The sequence below is a fragment of the Fukomys damarensis genome, unplaced genomic scaffold, assembly GCF_012274545.1.
Source record: "Fukomys damarensis isolate Sample0158 unplaced genomic scaffold, DMR_v1.0_HiC HiC_scaffold_24, whole genome shotgun sequence".
Classification (NCBI taxonomy): Eukaryota; Metazoa; Chordata; class Mammalia; order Rodentia; family Bathyergidae; genus Fukomys; species Fukomys damarensis.
In genome coordinates this window covers 67,245,034-67,266,322 of record NW_022900936.1, presented here as the reverse complement: position 1 = coordinate 67,266,322, position 21,289 = coordinate 67,245,034, and the positions used below count along the sequence as shown (strand labels likewise).

At 45.1% G+C, this 21,289-nt stretch overlaps 1 protein-coding gene across 3 annotated transcripts in view; it reads left to right on the top strand.

The window, feature by feature from the left end:
* The window catches only part of Mylk (myosin light chain kinase), a 224,230-nt gene that overhangs the window by 126,781 nt on the left and 76,160 nt on the right, over positions 1-21,289 (top strand). For all 3 annotated transcript variants that reach the window (XM_010618082.3, XM_010618079.3, XM_010618089.3), the window contains 4 exons: positions 5,830-5,964; positions 7,477-7,674; positions 8,218-8,467; positions 21,042-21,113. In XM_010618082.3, the coding sequence (XP_010616384.1) occupies positions 5,830-5,964; positions 7,477-7,674; positions 8,218-8,467; positions 21,042-21,113 (655 nt within the window). The remainder of the gene's footprint in view (positions 1-5,829; positions 5,965-7,476; positions 7,675-8,217; positions 8,468-21,041; positions 21,114-21,289) is intronic.

The following is a 21,289-nucleotide window of genomic DNA, read 5'->3' as shown; positions in this document are numbered from 1 at the left end:
CAATATGTTTGTCCTCCGTGGCAGTATGGGAGCTCACCACAGCACCAGTGGACCCAGCTGGATCCATTAGATTAGGATGTCCAGCTTTTTGGCTTGCCTGGGCCACACTGAGGGAAAAGGAATCGTTTTATGCTGCATAACAGATTTTATATGGGTAAATGTACGTAAGTTAGAAAACTTCCTTTTAAAACATTTTTATTATATCATCTGAAAAGGTAGCATAAGCATAAGACTAGTGGGGCATTTGGCCTTGCTTTCGTGGAACTGATGCATCAATATCTGGCTTAATGGAATGGGTTACAGCTCTTCTTAGTGAGTTCTCGAGGAGCTCTTTGGGAAGTTTTTAATGTAACTTTACTCTTTGTGTGTTTTAACCTTGAAAATAGTTTCTCACAAATGTAGCACTGCTCCCCTACACAGCATTCAGCGGTCACCTGTGCAGTTCATACTTGAACACCGTGCACTCGAGTCATCACTAATGGTCGCATCGTAATTTTGACAGTTCATGGCCTCGTGGAGCCATATGATTAGCTGTCTGGCCAGGTGTGGCCCACAGGTTGTACATGCTTGCTTTAGAAAGAGGCCTCAATCACATCCTAGCCATGTCAGCAGGAAGCTTGGGTATCAGCCCTAGATCTGCCTGCTGAGGCTCTGTGACCTTGGACATGTCCTTTCGCCTTCGCATACGCTGGTCTCACTGTGTGTAAACACGGTGGGTTGCAGACTAGCTAGGGCAACTTTCCTCTTGCTACCCAAAAGAAACTCCTTGAGAAGAAGATCCCAGGGTCCTCCCTGGGTCCTTCATCACCCCCACAGTGTGCGTGTAGGAAGGGCTAGCAGGTTTTCTGGCTCTGTGGAGAGTTCACTGCAGCTGAGTTCTCTGCCTGACTCAGTGTGAATTCTGGTCACCCTGGCCCAGTGACTCTGTCTGCACCTGCGGGGTAAGGTCAGCCTGAACAGGAGGTCTGAGAACAAGCTCATTCTGAGAGTTTACCTCTGCACATTTCAATCTTCCCTTCATTCTTGCCACAGGGCGTTTGGGAAGAAGGACTGGGATAAGAGGCAGTGGTGACACTGGACGGAAATGCCCAAGGCGGTTCCCACAAAGTCAGGCACTCTCCCTTGTCTCCTCTGGAGCGATGCAGTGAAAGCGGGTCTCGAGTTGCTTGGAGCTATATCCCAGGATATTTTTAAGCATCCAATTTATATCCCTAACACGACTTGCCTTGGGTCACATAAAAATAAGCCAGTGATCCTTGGGTGAAAGCCCAGGGTCCATCGTCCTTTCGCTGCTGATAAACTCACCCAGGAACTGAGCTGGGTGGGAAGGGCTGAGCTGGTCTTCATGCCTGTCTACAGCACAGATGTTATCCTCAGTGAGGAGTGCAGACAGTCCCCAGCTTACGGTGGTCTGGGTTGCCGGTTTTCAACTTCATGGTGGTGTGAAAGTATCACTCTGTCAACAGAAACCGTACTTCATATTTTGGATTTTGATCGTTTCCTGGACTGATGCTGTGCAGCTCAGTACTCTTGAAGTTTGGGACAAAGTCAGTGGGCTCTGGCTCCCAGTGAGCCTGGCAAACCCAAGGGGAAACAGCCCCACCATGTAGTAGACTCATTGCTAAGCCAGCAGGCTCAGTAGGTTAGGGGTATTCGGTTCATGTTCCACTTATCCCTGTGGGGAGACCACCCCTAGGGATGGAGGAGGACATGGAGTTCAGAGTGCACAGATCCAGATCTGGGGAACTCCTGAGAGCCTGGAGTTCCATATGGCACTGGCTATTCTCCACACGTCTCCACTCCTGTGGTGGCTCAGAGAGGCATGGATAGACTTCTAGCCCCCAGTGCCAGGAAACAGGCAGTGGGGAGAGCTGAGAGGGGTGGGGTCACGGAGTGTACTGCCACCCGCTTGAAGGAGAGCAGCAGCAGCTTTAGCTATTCCAGCAGCATCTCAGAGTTCTGGCCCATCTGCACCATGCTCTGTGAGGCTGGGACTTGGCCTGAGAAGGCAGAGAGTAGGGACAAGGAGTACTCTGGAGAAGTGAAAACATTTTGTTTTGAGCTTTCTGGATGTATGCAAGACAGGAAATTCCTCAACTCTCCTGAGGCAGCCAGCTGTCCCAACTGCAATCCAATCAGGAAGATGAGATAGTCTATACATTTCTAATACTGAGTCCCCCAAGCCCACTCCAGGGCCTCCTAGCAAGGTCCTTTGGCTGCCCCCCATCTAAAACAGCAGGGCCTGAGCTGAGGGGGTGGGGAATGGCAGGAACCTGAGAGCCCTGTTGCTGCAGACCATGGAGCTTACCTATCCCCATTTCTCCAGAGCTTCTGCTCTTGCTCCGGTGGCTATACTGCTCTGGAGGAAGCTTCATCTACCCTCTAGGTTTTCCCAGCTTCTCCCCTTGCTTAGTCCCTGAGGCTGGAGAGCTCTGGTGGGCCTGATTTTGTTTTCATTGGTTAGAGATAAAATTTCAATGTCAAGTGTGGAGTTAGACCTTGCCCAGGTAAGGAAACCATGCCTAGGACCCCAGGCTTGCTGTTGAAGTCTGGTGTTTGTGGCTCTGTGCTGATAAAAACCCAGAGTCCCTCTAACTTTAATTTTAAGTTAGAGATACACTACCTGTATTAGTCTGTTTTCTGTTCCTATAATAAAATACCTGAGGCTTGGTGATCTGTGAAAACAAAATTTTCAGCTTAATGTTCTGGAAATCTAAAAGCACGGCACCTCCTCTTCTCCTGGTGAGGGCCTCGTGGTGTGGCATGTCACGGTCAAGAAGTGGGAAAGGAAGTGTCATGTGTGGGAGAAGCATGTGTGCCAAACAGACCAAAAGAGGTACCAAGCTCATTTTAGAACAACCCTCTATCATGATAGCTAACCCAGGTCCATAAGACCAACTCACTCCTGAGAGGACTAATCCAGTATCAAGAACCTTATCCAGTCTCTTGAGAAAGATGTGAATCCAAGGGCCAGGGATTTGACTCAGTGGTTCCAGCACCCACCTCACAAGCACAAGGCCCCAAGTTTGATCCCAGGTACCCCCCCCCCAAAAAAAAGACGTGAATCCATTCACGAAAGTGGCAACCCTATAACCTAATTGCCTCCCTGGGGTCCCACCTCCCAACACCACCATATGAGAAATCACATTTCAACAATGGGCCAGAGGTGCAGATCTGGCACAGACCTTGGCTAATATGCCCGAGGCCTTGAATTTAACCTCCAGTGCCATACCATGCACACATGAAAAAAAGTAATAAAATATTTTTTCAACGTGAGTTTCAGTGGGTTCAAATCATAGCACTAATCTTCCTAGTCTTAAGCCCTGTACCCACCAAGACCAAAAAACCTGACAACAGTCAAAGCCAGCTGGTTCACAGGACTAATGGAAATATAGGCACTGAGCACTGGGGACTTGTCTGGTACCAGGTCTGTCCTGCTTACAAAGTAGATAGCACTTCATCTCCTGGAGGCGGGGTTGACGCTCAGCTTGGGGAAGAATCCCGAGCTCAGCTCCACAGAGGACTGAGGGGAGAGTGTGTCAGGCGCACACCAACAAAGTCAGTCTGTCTGCTTCACCCACCGGTGCACAGTCTCCCTCTTTCCAACAGGTTGGTCTTTTTTCTCCCAGTTTTTGTTTGGATATTATTAATACCTTATTTCTCTGAAAACAGGACCAGGTCTTAAGTTAATTTTTGTTCCAAAAGTTAAAATAAGGCTTATTTTCCAGTAATATCTTACTGGCATAAATCTTGAGTTCCTCTGTCACATAGGCATTTATTTACCTCTCATCCAAAGGTGCCTGCTTGGGTGTTTACAAATGCTTCATTATAATTTATACTATCATTTATTTTAAATATTAATGCTAATAATATTACTTACATTATGTAGTCTTTTATAATTCAATACGTCTATCGTGTGTTGCCATAGATGTGCTAAATGTGTCCATCTGGCTGATGATCTTAGCTGGAATTTATTTTGAGGGTAGGGCTTATATTCCAAGCAGCCTGAGTGAGACCACTTAGGTCTTATTCTCAGGAAAATACAGTGTATGGTAAGCTGAGTATATTTAAGGTGTTCCGTGAGTTTTGACGGTTCTACATCCATGAAACCTCCACTATGTCCTAAAAGAATGAGTATCTCCATGACCCCCAAGTATTTCTTCAGCCCCTTTATAATCCAGCTCCTCGATCCCTGCCCAAGCCACCGCTGATCTGCTTTCTGTTACAGTACTGTAGATGGGTTTGTGCCCCTTATTTGTCCAGCTTCTTCACTCAACATATTGTGAAATTCATCCCTATTGTGGTATCTCTCAATACAGTGCTTCATTTATTTTTTTTTCTCATTGAGTTTCTTGGTACATTCCAGGTATACAGTACAGTTACATCCATCATTGGGATCTTGTACCTTTACATGACAGGTCTTGGTTCTCATTTTTCCCCATACCCCCACCCTCCCCTCACCCACTCCTCCCTTCCCTATTTACAAACACTTTATTTCCATTTTTTCATTTTCTCATATTTTTTTTCTTTTCCCTTATTTCCTTTCCCTTACCTTCCCATTTCCCCTACACCTTTAGCCGTTTTCTTCCTGTTTCACCTTGTCAATTATACCATTAGGACCTTATGTACAATTATAGTTTTTCACACCAGAGAAGCTATTCGGTATTTACACATGTGTGACTTATATATTTCACTTAGGAGTATATCCTCCGTATGCATCCATTTTCCTACGCATGACTCTTAATTTCTCATTCTTTATGGCTGAGTAATACTCCATGTTATAGAAAAGCCACATCTTCTTTATCCAATCTCCATGGGCAAATGGACTGTTTCCAAGTTTTAGCTATTACAAATTGTGTCGCTATAAGCATGGGTGTGCATATATCACCGTGGTATGATTCTTTTAACTCTTTTGGAAAGATACCCAGGAGAGGGATGGCTGGGTCAAATGGAACCTCTAATCCTAGTTCTTCATTTATTTTGATTGCTTAGTAGTATTCTAGCGTGTGAATATATCAAATATTTTTTTAAATGTATTGGCCTACTGACAGGCATTTGGGTCATTTCCAGAATAGGGCTATGAATGCTGTGAACAAGACTTTGCACAGCTATGTGCTTTCATTTCTCCCAGGAGATGAATGACTGGTTCATATAAGAAATACATATTTAGCTTTCTGAGAAAGTGTCAAGCTTCTTTTTAAAGAGTTGGTTTTTTGGGGTTTTTTTTTAAGAAATGGGGCTGGAAGTGTAGCTCAGGGATAGAGTGTGCTTCCATAGCATGCGTGAGTACTGGATTCAGTCCCTAGAACCAAGAAGAAGAAAAGAACCTATTTACTTGTGTATATTGTATACATAGAACATCTCGACAAGGTGATCAAGAAACTGAAAGTTGGCTGCCTTTGGGGAGGATGTTTGATGTCTGGGAATGGATGGGAGTCTTTACACAGGCTCTTTGGCACCTTTAAAATTTTGTGCTATGTGAGTATATCAGTAGTCCCAAAAGGTAAATAAAACTTAAGGGGGAAAAACACTCAGAGGATGTAAAGTATTAACTTCCCCCCCTTAAGGTTCTCTCGAGGCACCAAAGTCTAGGTTGGCCATGGCACTCCAGAAATCTCATTGTTCGTTCCCTGATATCAAGCAAGGGTGCTCTAAGGTCCAGTACAGCATCAGGGTATGTCTTGCTCCTCATGACCTCCATGGCTTCCAAATACTCTGTTAGAATCTGAGCCTCAGCATAGTTGTGTACTGAGTGGTCATTTAGTCTGCTTGTTAAATACATGAATGAATAAAAGAATGTTCACCCATGTCCTGTTGTCTACCACACAGAAAAGAAGAGTGACAGGAAGAGTGGCCTTTTGCCCCTGGCTCCCACCAAGCCCACTGCACCCGTCTTCCTGCAGGGCCTCTCTGATCTCCGAGTCATGGATGGAAGCCAGGTTACCATGACAGTGCAGGTGTCAGGTCTGTCTGGGTGTCCCTCTTCTTGGGGCATATGTGGGAATGGTCATGGTTGCAACGTGAGCATTAGTACCAAGGCCTTGCTCAAACCATGGACCCACCTAAAAATCAGTATGGGGCCAACAGGCAATAGGCCCATACAAATGTGACCTCTTGGCCTCTCTTTACTGCTTCTCTGGGTGGGATTTTTTGGATTCAAGGTTAACCAGGCTGGGGAAGAAAATGGCCAAAGATAGAGGCATGAAAATGGTGCAAACGAGATTATATGAGAGCTTCCCAGCTCTCAGAAGATGCTCTCATTGCTCTATTCAAATTTTAAGGTGGAAAGAAACAGCAGAGGTCCCTCTAGAAGAGGGGCATGGAATAAATGCACGTGGCACCCTCTTCTGAGATATCCCAGTCCTTGCTGGAGAAGCCAGGGCCTTCCCTGGCTCTGTGCTTGTGGCTCAGACAGTTGTAGCTGCCCCTGAGTGCAGTGAAGTCTGTGGCTCCCGATCAGTGCCTCTGACAACTTGGGGGTCACTTTCCTGTTCTCTTAGCTCCTCTTGAACTGCAGAAGCAACAAAATAAGCTGTGAGAGAACCCAGGGGCTCACCTTTGTAGGGATGCTCAGATGATCTCCCAGTTTCTGCAGGCTAGAGGCCATGGCAGCCCCAGGCATGGTTGGGTCCCCTCCCGTCCACCCTCATGCTGGGTGGAAGAGACTGTGAGACTCCAGGCATGCAGTATCTAACCTCCTGCAGACAGGTGACCACCGGCTCACACTCAGTGAAGCTTTTCCAGGGCCTAATGCCCCTAACCTGCCTTGGCAGCCCATTCCACGGGCCTCGCTCTTCTGGAAGAAAGTCACTCAAACCTTCATCAGAACTCTCACCTCTGTGTCCCAACAAATTCCAGAAATGCAGACTGGTAAAAACTGACAATGTTATCCCCAAGACCAATGTTTGGGAATGCTGTGCAAGCTGATGTCCTGGGAAAACATTTGCACGCTAACAAAATGAAATGCTACCTGAGCTGTCTTTCTGGTAACAATCTGCAAGGACGTTGTCATGACATTGCCGCTCGCCTGCACATGGATGCTCACTGTAGAGCAGCAAACGTGAAGTTTGAACCCAGTGACCCAGTTACCACTTAGAATTATACAGCTCTATCAATTCTAATTTTACAAACCATTTTTCCTGGGTTTTCTTTTTCAATTCTGAAATCATATTTTTACTTGTAGATCCATTCTAGTTTCCCCAGATTTTTTTTTTTTAGTGATCATAATGAACACACATCGTCTGTGTGTATGTGTTTGTGTGAAATGCTATTCTAATGAGCAGCAGAAGGATTCACTCAGGCTTTCCAGTGAGCCCACAGGGTCAGTACCGTTAGAATCCCCACTCTTCAAGTGGGGCAGCTGAAATGTAGAGTTGGAGGACATGCTTCGCACAGTACTTCAGAACTAAGTGCAGAGCCATCACCGGGCCAGGGAAGGAACTCCCTGACTAGCCCCCTGCCCTCCTCTTGCTGCAGGGAATCCGCCCCCTGAGGTCATCTGGCTTCATAACGGAAGTGAGATCCAGGAGTCGGAGGACTTCCACTTTGAACAGAGAGGCACCCAGCACAGCCTCTGCATCCAGGAGGTGTTCCCTGAGGACATGGGCACCTACACCTGTGAGGCCTGGAACAGCGCTGGGGCGGTGCGCACCCAGGCTTTGCTCACAGTCCAAGGTGAGGCTGCAGCCGCCAATAAGGTGGAATCACTGCCGTGGCCACGCCCAGTCTCATAGGGAGCGCCCTATCAGACACCTCCAGCTCTGGATGGGTAGAGCTTTCTGAAGTCCTCGCCCGGGGCTGGGTTGCTTTAGTCCTGCATAGAGCACTAAGAGGGGAGCCTGCAACACACTTAATCTACAAAGATAGCTTTTGAGATGAGTTCTGGGCTCACTGGTCCTTGCCATATGCAAGGACTTGAGAAACAAGCACAAAAACAGGGTATGACAGCTCCTGGTCAGATGGGTCTGATGGGGGTCACAGCATCTACCTGGGCTTGTATCTCTGGGCTCTTTCCTCTCACCTTGGATGTGCAAATTCATGTTAATAATATCCTCAGCCAATGGACCCAAGACAGATTTTTAGAAAGGTGTGCTGTGTTTGTCTGCTGGGGGTGATTTCCAGACCCGCTGCTGTCTTCCATCCCTTCTGTGGGGAACGGAGTGGGTTCCTTGCGCTGAGAGGCCTCCCTCTCTAGCTCTTCCCTCTCCTGAATTCCAGAGCCACAAGATGGCACCCAGCCCTGGTTCATCAGCAAGCCTCGCTCAGTGACGGCCTCCCTGGGTCAGAGTGTCCTCATTTCCTGTGCCATTGCCGGTGACCCCTTTCCCAGCGTGCACTGGCTCCGCGATGGCCAAGCCCTCTCCAGGGACAGCGGCCATTTTGAGGTGCTGCAGAATGAGGATGTGTTCACCCTGGTCCTGAAGAACGTGCAGCCCTGGCACGCCGGCCAGTATGAGATCCTGCTCAGGTGAGTCTGCTGCTGTCCCTCAACCCTTCCGCCCGTTCCCTGGGCTTCCTTAACCTGGAGCTGGACAGTCACAGGAAGCTTGGGCTTCAGGATGAAGCGAGTGCAGGCCTGGAGCAGAACAGGTGCTCAGGGAGAGCTTCTGGCTGAGGTCAGTTCCCCAGGAGCCTCTGTCTTAGTACCTCCTAGGCTTCACACATCATGGGGTGTGGAGAGAATATGAAAGAGGAAGGAATGGAGTCAAGGTGGGAACGTGGGAGAGCAGAGGGATCATGTTTGTTATCCGCTGTTCTGTTGTTATGTCACAAATTACCCCAAAACTTAGCAGTTTGAAACCACAAACATTCATTATCTCACAGTTTCTGTGAGCTGACCAATGGGTCTTTTTTTCTATTACTATGACAGAATACCTGAGGGTGGGAAACTTTATAAAGGAAAGAGTTTTATTTAGCTTATGGTTCTGGAGGCCCAGGACCAGGGGGCCACATTTGGTCATTGCCTTCTTGCTAGGAGGGTCTTAGGGTGGTGCAGGGCATTACATGACAAGAGACAGGGAGAACGTGTGGCCTCTAGTGTTCAGTTCTGGCACCTCACCCCATAACGTTATTTATCTCTCAGCCTCTGTCCAGAGGTCACAGAGCTAAACACCATAGTAGGACTAAGTTTCTACTGTCCTAGTACCTTACAGTAGGAGGGATCAGTTTCATCACATGAGCTCTGGGGATACACCCAAACCACATCCAAATCATAACAGCTATGAATTTGGAAGCGTTCTGTTTTTGTTTTTGTTTTTAAGTTGCAGTCAAGATGTCTGGAAGAGCCACTTCCAAGACAGTTTGGCTCCTTGCTGTTGACCTCTCCGCAAAACTGCCTGAAGTTCTTCATGACATGGCAGCTGGCTTCCCCAGAGCTAGTGACCCAGGGAGAGAACACAGTTCAAACCTGCAATATCCTTCGTCACCTGCTCTCGGGAGCCACGCAGCATCACTCCCACATTGCTCTTATGAGAAGTGAATGGCTAAGTGGGGCCCACTCTGAAGAGAACTAGGTGCCACCTCTCAGAGTAACAGAATGCACAGCACTTTAAAACTACCACAGACAGGTTACCTTTCCCCATTCATATTTTCTCATCTTTTCCAAGTCTTGCTAGGTTAGCTGGAAATGCCAGTCAGTTTGACCACAGTCCTAGAACAGAGTCTGGCCTGTTGTTAGCATTTACAAGCTATTTTTAAGTGAATGTGATCTGAAAGAATGCTCTCTGGTCTTTTAAAAACGCTCCAGGTCTCAAAATTCTGTACCAACCCTGGATTGATAGAGATGTGATGCTGGCCCTGGATGCTAGGATTGGTGATTAAGGGCACCTGTCTGCACCTTGACCTGAAAATGGGACATTGTGCCATCCTGAGGGTCAGATGTCTGGCCACTTTTCAAGGAGCTTTCTCTCCTAGACTTTCTTAGTCCCATACTGAGCCCTTCATACGCAAGACCTTGACCTACAAGTGAGTTCTGTCTCTATGTACCAGGGCTACTGCCGTGATGGAACAGCGTGTCTACAGTAATGGAAAAACCTGGTATGGGCCCCATCCCTTCAGGTCCTTTTTGCACTTGTACTTTATGCTTGTACCAGCTAGCTTTTGCTGCATAACAAACCACCCCAAAACAGTAGCACTTTTAAAGAACTTTTATAAATGCTAGTCATTATTTCTCAGGAGTCTTTGGACCTGCCAGGAAGATCTGCTAATCTGATCAAGGCTTAGTGGATCTCAGCTGAGCTTAGTTACCTGCTTATGAATCGCTGTGGGCTGCTGGTCACCCTTCAACCAGCAGCAATATTCTCAGAACCCATCAACTGCCTGTGCCTTACATTTGAGCCCATTATTACAAGAGGAGACCACATTCCTAAGCCATCAAAGAATGAAAACTGATTGGATGTGAAAATACTCTCAGATGAGCTGTCTGCATAGAAGGAGTAGTACTCTTGAGACGATACTCATATTAATCAACCAGACATTCTAGAGGAGATGAGCTTTTTATGGGTTTTTGAGGGAAAAATGAAAGTTGAATCTTGGCCAGTAAGAAAGGGCTTTACTATTCAATAGGCTGAGCAAGAAAGGTTAGGAGTGGGAAGGGAGAGAGAAGTGAGGGGCTGTGGAATTTTTCCAGGCCAGAGAGGACTGCACTGGGAGGTCAGCAGGCAGACTGGGGCCAGCTGGGAACAATCATGAAATTTAGCTTGTCACAGCTGGAAGGTACTTCAAAAGCTATCACTCCTCCTTCTCCTTTAATAATGGGGGAAACTGAGGTCTCAGTTCATGGACTTGCTCGTGGCTATCCAAAGGCCATGAGCAGAGCTCAAGTTTTGACTTGACTCAGATGGTCGTCCATTCTTACGGCCTAGCATGGGGAGTTTCTCTCAAGTGCACCAGGAATTGGGGGGCCAAGGAAATTACACTGATGCCTCTATCCTAAAGCCCTTGTTTCTTTCCCTCCCCAAAATCTAGCCTCTTCATTCCTCTGGAAGACTGTTGCCCTGACCTTGCCTTGTCCTCAGTTGAAAAGGAGCAAGTCAGTGGAAAGTTCTTCCAAGGAGAGTATGTCAGGCCTGCCAGGGGCCATGCTCCCTTCCCACTGTCAGTGTCCTGATAGAAGTCAAACCTAGCCCCAGGAAGAAATGCTTTTCCAGGAGGAAGACTGGATGGAAGGACCAAGATGTCACGTGTGTGTGGGTGTGGGTGTGTCTGTGTGTCTGTGTCTGTGTCTGTGTGTCTGTGTGCGTCTTATCTGTTCCGGCTAAAGTCAAGAGACAGGGATGAGTGAGTTTCTGCCTCCCCTCTCCTTCTCTATCTCTTATCTCCTATACCAAAAGGGGAAATAGCAAAAAGTCAGCTCCAAATTCAGCTGAAATGATTGAAAAATTAATATATGCCAGGAAATTAGTTCTTGAAACTAGTTTTGCTTCTAAGACCATCCCAGGGGTAGGTGATTGATGATGGGACAGGATCCAGAGTTTTGTAACCAGATGGGTGTCTTGTTTGGGGCTCAGAAAAGGGGGGCAGAGTGCACTTGGAGTTTGTGAAAGGTGAGGGGTGGCAGCTCCAAGTGCTCTGTGGCAACACCAGGATGTGGCCTGAGCCTCAGCCCCAGACCTGAGTTGGTAATGGTGTGTGCAAATGTCCAAGACTCCCTGAGATGCTGCCTGGCTGGTTAGGTTATCCTCGTGTGGGACCCAGGCAAGAGAACCTTCTGACCTTTGTAAGCTCCACTGTTACAGAAGGATTTGGCAAGTGACACACAAGAGAGGAAGCAGAATGGAAGTAAAATAAAAAAGTTTACTCCATCGATGGGGATGGATCACACCTAATGGCTGTGCCCTGATTGACTCCCTCATTGGGTTACAACTCCTTCTTTTATAGGTTTTTACAGCTTTGATCTTATTCAGTTGGTTACACTGCATTTTCACAGATACCCAAAACATGATAGCAAGGCAATTGAATTTCAACCGGGATGCAGTTCTTAGGGAAGTTATCTTTAAGATTTATTCAATGATCTACTCTAGCCAGGGGGAAGGGAGCAGGTTTAGTTAACAAAGCTAACAATGGTTTTTTCACTTACAAATTTTAGTGAGAGACCAGGTGTCTCCAGTACTGGTTAATTCTGAACCAAGCAAAGTGAGGGGCAGAGGTTATCTTACATTGTGACATTTCCTAAGTCTTCGCTGTTAAAGTTTTCCCTATCATTCCTCCCTTTGTTTTGGGGGGTAACTCCTTACCCCTCATTATATTTATACCAATTCTCATTGTTCCATGTAGTTAGCATCTGGTACTGTTGAGCAACAGCTATGCTCTAATGTATGGATTTTGATACCCATACTACCATACAGGGACCAAACATGAGGAGCAGCAGCATAACAATAATTGGTCCTGCGAGGGAGCTGACCCAAGCATGCCATCCTGACAAGTTAAGGCCAAAATTGAATGTAGGGTCGTCAGTACCAAACTCTTTTCTTAGCAGTCAAACACAATCTATTAATTTATCTAATGATTTTTTTAAATATTTTTTGTATAGTAACAACATTCTTCTCTTGGAAACAGATAAGTTTCTCTTCTTTGTTCAGTGAGCAATTTAAGGGCTTTTCTATTTTGTATACTATATTAGCTAATGAATCTGAGTTTCTAAAGCTTGAATTGTATCTCGCACTTTTCTTCTTTTCTAATCTGTCCCAAAGCCATAAACCATTATTATTCTAACCTGAGAGCTATAGCACTTAGAGACTTCCTGTTACAGCCAATCCTGTTAGTATGGGGAGGACAATTTTGCACCCCCCTTTTTGAACTAAACCATTTGCCGTAGAAATTTGTAAAGGCATCTTTCTCATAGCTTAAGGAGTATAGACAGACAAGTTGGGTATTAGGATCTTCAGAGCACATAAACCAGTAGAACACTTCGAAATCACCTTAAAACATCATTTCCATGGAGAAAGTTCCATTTTGGCATAGTAATACAAATGGTAGAAGACAAATCAACAATATCAGCGCAGACAGCTGAGACATTGTATGACTTTCAGATACCAAGAAAACAAGTCCCATTCTTAATTACATCTAATGGGTAGCTGAGCAAAGGATACATAGAAGCTTTACTGGTTCTAAGGGCAGGCCATTCATGATGCCAATTGCTTGATAAGTAATCACAGTGAGTGGTGCGCAAATCTAGCAATCAGAGGCTAATTCCTAGTTTCTCTTTAGCAGCAGTGAATGAACGACTACCATCAATCAAGTCCATCATATCTATTATCTGTTTCTGTATAATTTTGGATGCCCTTTAAGATATTCTTATTTCCTGCAGTGCAGTAGTTTTCCCTATTTTTGGAGGAGATCTTTTTAAGCCTTTTTAATCTGCAGAATCTATGTTTTTAACTTTTGAGGCCCATGCCTATCAGTTGATACCCAATATAAACGTAAAAAACTATTCCTTGTGGTCAGCTTCTCAAGACCAAGCTATATACAATTCTTAAAAGCTTTTTCATAATTACCAATACCTTTTGGGTTACAACAGAACTGTTTAACCATATTTGAGCTTTATCTGACCCAATATATCTTTTTATATATTCCCCTCATAAAGTTCTTTTAGACAGTCATCAGAAGGAAGAATGAGATGTCCTTCTACTTCCCATTAACAGTTTTAAAGGTCACATATTTTTATCATCTTTAGGCTTATAAACTCTTAATTCAAAAGCATAATAGCTCATAACAGTTTACACAATATAAGGGTCCATATCTCAATTGCAGTCCTCATTCTTCAGCCGTGCGTAGACTCACCAGCTTCCAGTGTGGTGAGAGCAGGGCTTTGTGTGCATTGTCTCCTGGAGTCAAGATCCGTGAAATTCTCTGGATAGACCTGTTTCACTTTAAGAGTGGTGGTAGCTGCACTTTAGTTACCTTGACGGCTGTGGAAGTAACCATAAGTAACTTATATATGGCCCTTTCCATATAGATCGTAAAAGGGTCCTTTTCCAATTTTTTAAACATAAATTCAGTCCCTTGGTTTTATCAGATGGGCAGGAGTTATCACAGGAAAGTCCTCTTCATTTCTAATTCAGCCTTGAATATTTTGAAATACTTGCCCAATCTAACAGCTGTGATTCCACACTGGATGAGCCCAGTTGAGATAAATTTTTATAAACTCTCTCAAGTTACAGGGTGGCCTTCCAAACAAGACCTCATATGTCGCGAGCCACAACGTCAGAATCCTGCCAGCAGGTCCCAAACCCGAGGGAAGAACAACAGGAGAGCAGTTTCACGAACTTAGTTCCAGGCTCATGCTCTACCACAGCAAGGCCCCGTTTATTTTTCAGGGTGGGGTATATACAGGCTAAAACCGAAACCAAAAGTACAAACAGGGTGTAGCAGAATGGAAAGGTCACAAGGTAAAGTACAAACAGGGTGTAGCAGACTGGAAAGGTCACAAGGTTCTACAAGTTTTATGGGCTACATTTGCTAGGCAACAGGTCAGACCACCAGTTGAACCAGCCCGTTGTCATGGGCTACAGCACATCTGTGCTGGCGGGGTGACTCAAAGTTCAGTCATGGCCAGGCCTATGTCAAGGCTTACCATGATGGCTCACCATACTCATATGGGGAGAACCCAGTATGACTTGGGTATCTCTTATTTTAAAGAAGGCCAAAGGGAGCAGATCAACTCATAACCCAGTGTTATCTGACAATATTTACCTTAACAGTACGATTCATCATTTTTTTAACCTTACCAGAACTCTGAGGTCAGTAAGCAGTATACAGTTAAGCTAGATCTTGTACAACCTCTGTTACAAATGCTGGCCCATTGTCACTGCCTATGGAGAGAGGCAGACCAAACCTTGGAATTTTTAATAAAATCTTGCATATCTCTGAAGCCCTCTTTGTTTTTATAGGGAAGGCCTCAGGCCATCCAGAAAAAGTACAAACCCATACTAAGACATATTTATAACCTTTACAGGGGGTGGGTATAATCATCTAAAGTTTCTATTCAGTTGTTCTTTTGGCTTATCTGTCTACCTTAGCATTGCCATTTGCTATTGCATCTTTTCCTTCTTGGTGTTCAGAGCAATGAATTATTGCTTTGTCAGATTTCCACATTGCCTCAAACAACTATACTATATCCTGTTTATTTTTAATAAGTTTGCCCTCTGCTGTGAGAAGACCACACTTTTTTGGACTGTGCCAAAGATATGTAAAGTAGCAAACAGTAATCTGTAGAAACATTTACCCTCTTTTCTTTTGCCCATCAGAGAGCCTGTAAGAGTGCCCATAGCTGTGCTCACTGAGCTGACCATCCAGTGGGGAGGGGTTCTGCTTGGACCACTTCATCTCTGTATAGAGTCATCTCTGCATAGCCAGCATAGTATACACCATTTTCCACAAAGCTGCTCCCACCCTTGAACAGGACAAAATCAACATCAGGCAGCAGGTCTTTCTGCAGATCTGGATGACTGTAGAACAACTTGGTAACCCTGAGGCAGTCGTCGTCAGGGGCCCAGGTTCTGAGGGCAAAAAGTAGTGGGGTTTAAGGTTTTAACTGAAACAAAACATAGGCAGGGATTCTCACAGATGAGGGCCTGATATTTTGTGACTCTATTATTTGAGAGCCATCAATGTCCTATTATTCAGTAGTTCTAAAAGGCATAGGGAAACTGAACAATCTATTTTTTTCTAGTGTTACCTTGTCAGCTTCCCTAATTAGCATAACTGCAGCTGCCAGGGCTCATAAATTAGGGGACTATCCCTTCACAGCTGGATCCAAGCTCTAAGATAAATATGCCACTGGCTGATTCCATGGGCATACTCCTTGAGTGAGCACCCCTAAAGCAGTATGATTTCTTTCAGTCATGTACAAAGTAAAAGGCTGGGTCACATTTAGGATCCCTGATAACAGGGGCCAGCAGAGAGAGTTAGTTTTAGCTGTTTAAATGCTGACTCTTGCTCTGCATCCTATAATAATTACTGTCTTTTCTGGGCCTTTAAAGCTTCATATAGAGGTTTGGCTAAGTCAGCAAACCCTGGAATCCAGATCCTGCAAAAACTTGTCATCCCCAAAAATTCTCTTGTCTGCTTTTGAGTCCTCTTATCTCCCAAGCAGCGTATTTCTTTGGAAACTTTGAATCCTAGATATCTGACTTGCTGTACGCAAATTTGAGCCTTTTCCATGAAACTTTATACCCTGCCTCTTGAAGCAGCATTAATAGTCTCTTAATACCCTGTATTTTTTTTATTTAGTACATCAGAAAATTAACAATAATCATTATTTTATGTATGAAACTTTATGCCCTTTGATCTAATTAGGTATTAAAAGCATTTTTCAGTAAAACCTCTTAACTATTTTTCCACAGAAATCATATTTTTAAATGACTACTATAAATATATCACAATAACATATTTAGAATCCGACCCTTTGATAACCAATGTAAACATAATATATTTAGCCGTGTTTATTTGGGGTATATCTTCTCAGAAGGCAATGAAAACTATTGAGGCTCCCATTAGTGAATAAAGACCAGAATAAATTTTTCTGAGCAGCTGTCCTTTTTACCATTAACAGGAGTCTATCCAGACTTAAGAGTTTATATTTGATTAACTTGACAAAATTTTAACTTATAAAATCAGGTTATAGAAATTAGCGAATTATTTGAATTCTCGATGTCATTTCAATCAAAAATATAATTGGACAAACTTTTCAAACAATTGAACACAAACAAACATATAAAATGATTTATGAAACTGTAATGCACTCAAATGTATTTGACCAGTTGAATTATAAAATCTCTCTTGGTTAAGACTAGTCAAAGCTTTTGCAGGTCAATTAACAGATCTCTTGTAGAATTAGAATCAAAAGAAATGAAAGCTCTTTATGACTGTAAATGTAAACCTTCTGCAACAAACTTGAAACCAACAAGCAAACACACATAAATCATTTCCACACACCTTCTCTACACGCTTAGGACTTCTGGTTTTGTATATCTTTCTTTTTCTCTTTCTAATAAGACAAACATACAAAATCCTGTCATATCAAAAGTATATCTCTTTTACCCATAGCTTTCCTAATATTTTCTTCTGTCTCATTTACTATTAACCTTCTATAACAAACTTCAGCTGTTAAAATCTTAAAGCATCCTCTTTTTTTCCGTTCTCAGATTGTTACATCTTAAAATTTGACTGGCTGCCTATAGAACAGTGTTAACCTTGAGTTTTTATTAACAAGGTACAGAAAAGAGCAAGTTAACCCTATCATCGCAATTCAAGAGTTTGCAATGCTCAAGAAGTGTTTTAAGCACACCAATTAAACTTAATTCAAGTTGAAACAAAGATACATTTATCAAATAGTTAAAATTTCTAACTTGATTTTTCTTATAAAAATCTCTTGATGTCTGGTAAAACACAGTTGCAGTTTCTCTGGATTGCAGTGATTTTTCTCTGTACTGTATTTTTTCAGAGTTTTTCTACCTGTTTTTAATCCATCAAACATTTATTTTCTCATTTCAGTTCTTTCTAATGTGAATGCAAGCCCTGTTCCTTTTTCTCTGAGTCCCACCATGCTCTCCCATTTGCACCTTCCAATGCAATAAAGCTAAACAATTCTATTTTGCCCCCACTTCCTTCACACCTTTGATCTTAGCAACTCAAGTGGAGGGGAGGCAGTTCGACCTCCTCCAAAGGGGAAATACTGGGATTTGCCTGCAACCATGTCACATTTTCTGAGAGAGGCAAGTTCACCATGGGAAAAATGGCAGATTTGGCAAGCAGTTGTTCTAAGACCAAAACCAAATAGTTGTCATTAGCAGCTGATTGCCGTGGAACAGAAGCTTGAGCAGCTCCTAGAGCACACGAGGCTCCAAGTTGTCAAAGTCTCAGGTAAAAACAAAAGGAGATAACTTTTCTTTTGTCTAGAGTTCTTTCTGGGGGCAAGCCTGGCTAAGCTGAGACTCACAAAGTTTTCTGAGCATCTTTGGGCTTAATTTTACCACATAGTCCTCCACAAAGCTATCAAAATTCTGAATCATGTACTCAAGAACAGTTGGTTTAGTATTTGCATTTTCTGTGACCCCTAGATATTCCCTTGCCTGGTGTCACTGGACAAACAAAGGGTGGGTATCGCTCACATTCTCCAATCCCAGCCGTCGGGTCTCTCGATCCCAGTTTAAGGCGTGTCCGAGCTGAAGAAACACTGTCACATTAGTGTTACATTTTGCTCATATTAGATGCTGGCCACAGACTCGCAGGGACAGGCCACACACAAGCTCCACCACTTAGGGAGGGATCTTTAAGCACAAGTGCCTGACATGGGCCATGTCTGTTATCTCCTTCCTTCCCAGCCAACACACCAAATGTTACTGAAGGAATTGGCAAGTGACACACAGAGGCAGCAGAATGGAAGTAAAATCTCCATCGATGGGGATGGATCACACCTAACGGCTGTGCCCTGATTGACTCCCTCATTGGGTTACAACTCCTCCTTTCATAGGCTTTTACAGCTTTGACCTTATTCAGTTGTTTACACTGCATTTTCACAGATACCCAAAACATGATAGCAAGGCAGTTCAATTTCAACCCGGGTGCAGTTCTTTCTTAGGGAAGTTATCTTTAAGATTTATTCAGTGATCTACTCTAGCCAGTGGGAAGGGAGCAGGTTTAGTTAACCAAAGCTAACAATGGTTTTTTCACTTACAAATTTTAGTGAGAGACCAGGTGTCTCCAGTACTGGTTAATTCTGAGCTAAGCAAAGTGAGGGGCAGGAATTATCTTACATTATGACATTTCCTAAGTCTTTGCTATTAAAGTTTTCCCTATCACCACCTAAGCCTGTTTGCTTTAAATGGAGACTTACATTTATGTCTGTAGTAACAGTTACCTGGCAACTAGTGTTGGTCTTCCAGTTCTTGGTCCTCAGCGGGAAGCCTCAGGTGGATTGAACAGGAGGCCTCGAGGAGTTTCTCTGTGTCAGGGTTCCTCACCTTGGCAGCAGATTGTGGCATAGGGGAAGCCCTTTACTTGCATCACCAGGGGAGACAGAGCCCATGGACAGGGCTTCCCCCAATTCAGAGCCTTACAAGGTGTGGACAGTGTAAAGTGGGGCCATCTGGTCAGCATCTGTCCTGATTTCTGTATCTGGGCTGTGTTCTCCTTATGACAGGAGGAAACTGGACTAAGGCCGTGTTGAAAAGGGCAGCCCCCTAAACACAGCCCTGGGGCACGTTGGCTTCCTGCTCCATGCCAACCCTGGGCTCTATAGCACTGTACTTGGAAGAACAGCGAAAAAAGAATGGCTTAACACTAGCCAGCAGCCCAAGGAGCAGGATGGCAGGGGGCTGAGCTTCACTTCCAATAGGCCCTAGCCTGGTGGTTCTACAAGTCACCTTAGCCCTGAAGCCATTCTGGGTGTTGAGAGCTCAGGATGTACCACATGGCCTGGCATGATGAGGCTCTTTGTTGAGCAAGGAGCTCCCTGGGCCTTATTGTTCTCCCCAACGCTCCCTAAATTGGTGCCCTCTACAAGCCTGAGCCTTCAAGAGGGTACAGGTTGGGGAGAGTGGCAGGGAAGAGCTAAAGTCACAAGAGGTTACCTTAGGTCACCAGGAAGGCACCTGTATTGGCATAGCCCAGGGCGATGTGTCACCAAGAGAGGGACCTGATAGGAGAAGGGTTAGAGGGTAGGAAAGATCAACCTCTCCTCATTTCACATGGGTCCCAGACCCCTGAGAATCAGACATGGGCTGCCAGTGTCTTCCATGGGGAAGGAGGTGCCCACCCACATCAGCACAGTGTATGTGGCACAGGCACAGACATCTGTCCCTGGGCAGGACCCACACATGTGCACATGTTCCTGAACTTGGACCTTTGGGAGCAGGCGGACCCCCTGGTCATACATGTGCATGTACCCATGTGTGTGCTTGATGTGTACACACGCACATTGACATGCACATTCACACACCTATCCCAGATCAGATTTGTACTGAACAGTGTAGGTTGAGTGTACAAGTTACACGCCTTAGATTCATGCAGGTCCCAACCCCACTCCCCACTAGTTAGCTCTGCTAGTTTAGGCGGCTTGCTGCTTAACCTTTATAGGCCTGTGCTTTCTTACCTGCAAAAGCAATACTGACTCCGACCTGATAGGCCACAAGATGAAATGAGATTATTAGGTGTGGGAGCTGTCATGGAGCTTGGCGTATTTGCTGTGGAGTCCAAGTTTTACTTGGCTAATGAAGTGGGCACATACAGGGGACTAAGGAGGACCCTGAGAGTCCCAGCGCCGCCTAATGTAAACCCCCAAGCCTCCTCTCTTTAATGGGCATGTTGTAGGGAACAAGAAAAACAAAGATGTGGAAGTCACAGGGTGTGTGTAAAACACAGTCCTTAGGATCACAGGGGCCTCTTGGCTCTTGGACCTGGCTACCTCCTTCCCCCAACATAAGCAGACCCCGTTGCCAGACAGAGCTCAGAAACACCAGCAGATGGCGGCCTTGCGTGCTTCGGCTCCTTCCCCGAGCAAAGGGCCTCAGCTGCGCACCACACTGGAGAGGCTCGGCCTTTTTGTGGAAGTGAAGAACAGGAACCCCCTCACCCGCACTCAGCTGAGGAAAGAAGAGAAAGGGCCACTATGTAGGGAGACACTTCTTAGGCTTTGAACACAAAGTTCTTGTCCCAGTGCACTGGCTGATGGACTGGGGCAGTTTTCACTTTAAGCTTTATTCTTCTGTTGATTAAGTTATTGTATTGTATAATCTGCTTTTAGAAAAGCATTCTCACTTCTAGATGCCCATCTTACTTGCTGCCAAGAGATTTTTTCTTGTCTTCTTTTTAAATAAGAGCTGGGGCATGAAGGGTAACTTCATGTTTAGGGAGTCCAGCCCTAAATCTAAGCCTGGAGTGGATATCACAGCTAAGCCTGAGGCCTCCGTTCTCCATTCTCCCTGGTGGCCAGGCAAGCCTTTGACCAAGTCCATACTTGCCTTGTACCCTTCACAGCCCTGGGTAATCAGGCCCTTTGCCCAGGAAGCCTTTCGATCTCTGTTGTCCCTTGAATTCTTCAGGAACCAGGTTGGCGAATGCAGCTGCCAAGTGTCACTGGTGCTACAGAGCAGCCCTGTCAGTTCCCTCACTCGGTGAGTGCCCCTGCCACCAGCCCACCTTCCTCATGGCCCCTCAGCTCCAGCCCAGCAGCCTGGGAGTGTTTCTGTCCTCCAGCTGAGTCTGCCCAAGCCAAAAGGGAGAGATTGGACGAGGGGAAGGGAGGGAGGCAGAGGGAAGGGGGGAATGGTTTTTTTTTTTTTTTTTTTTT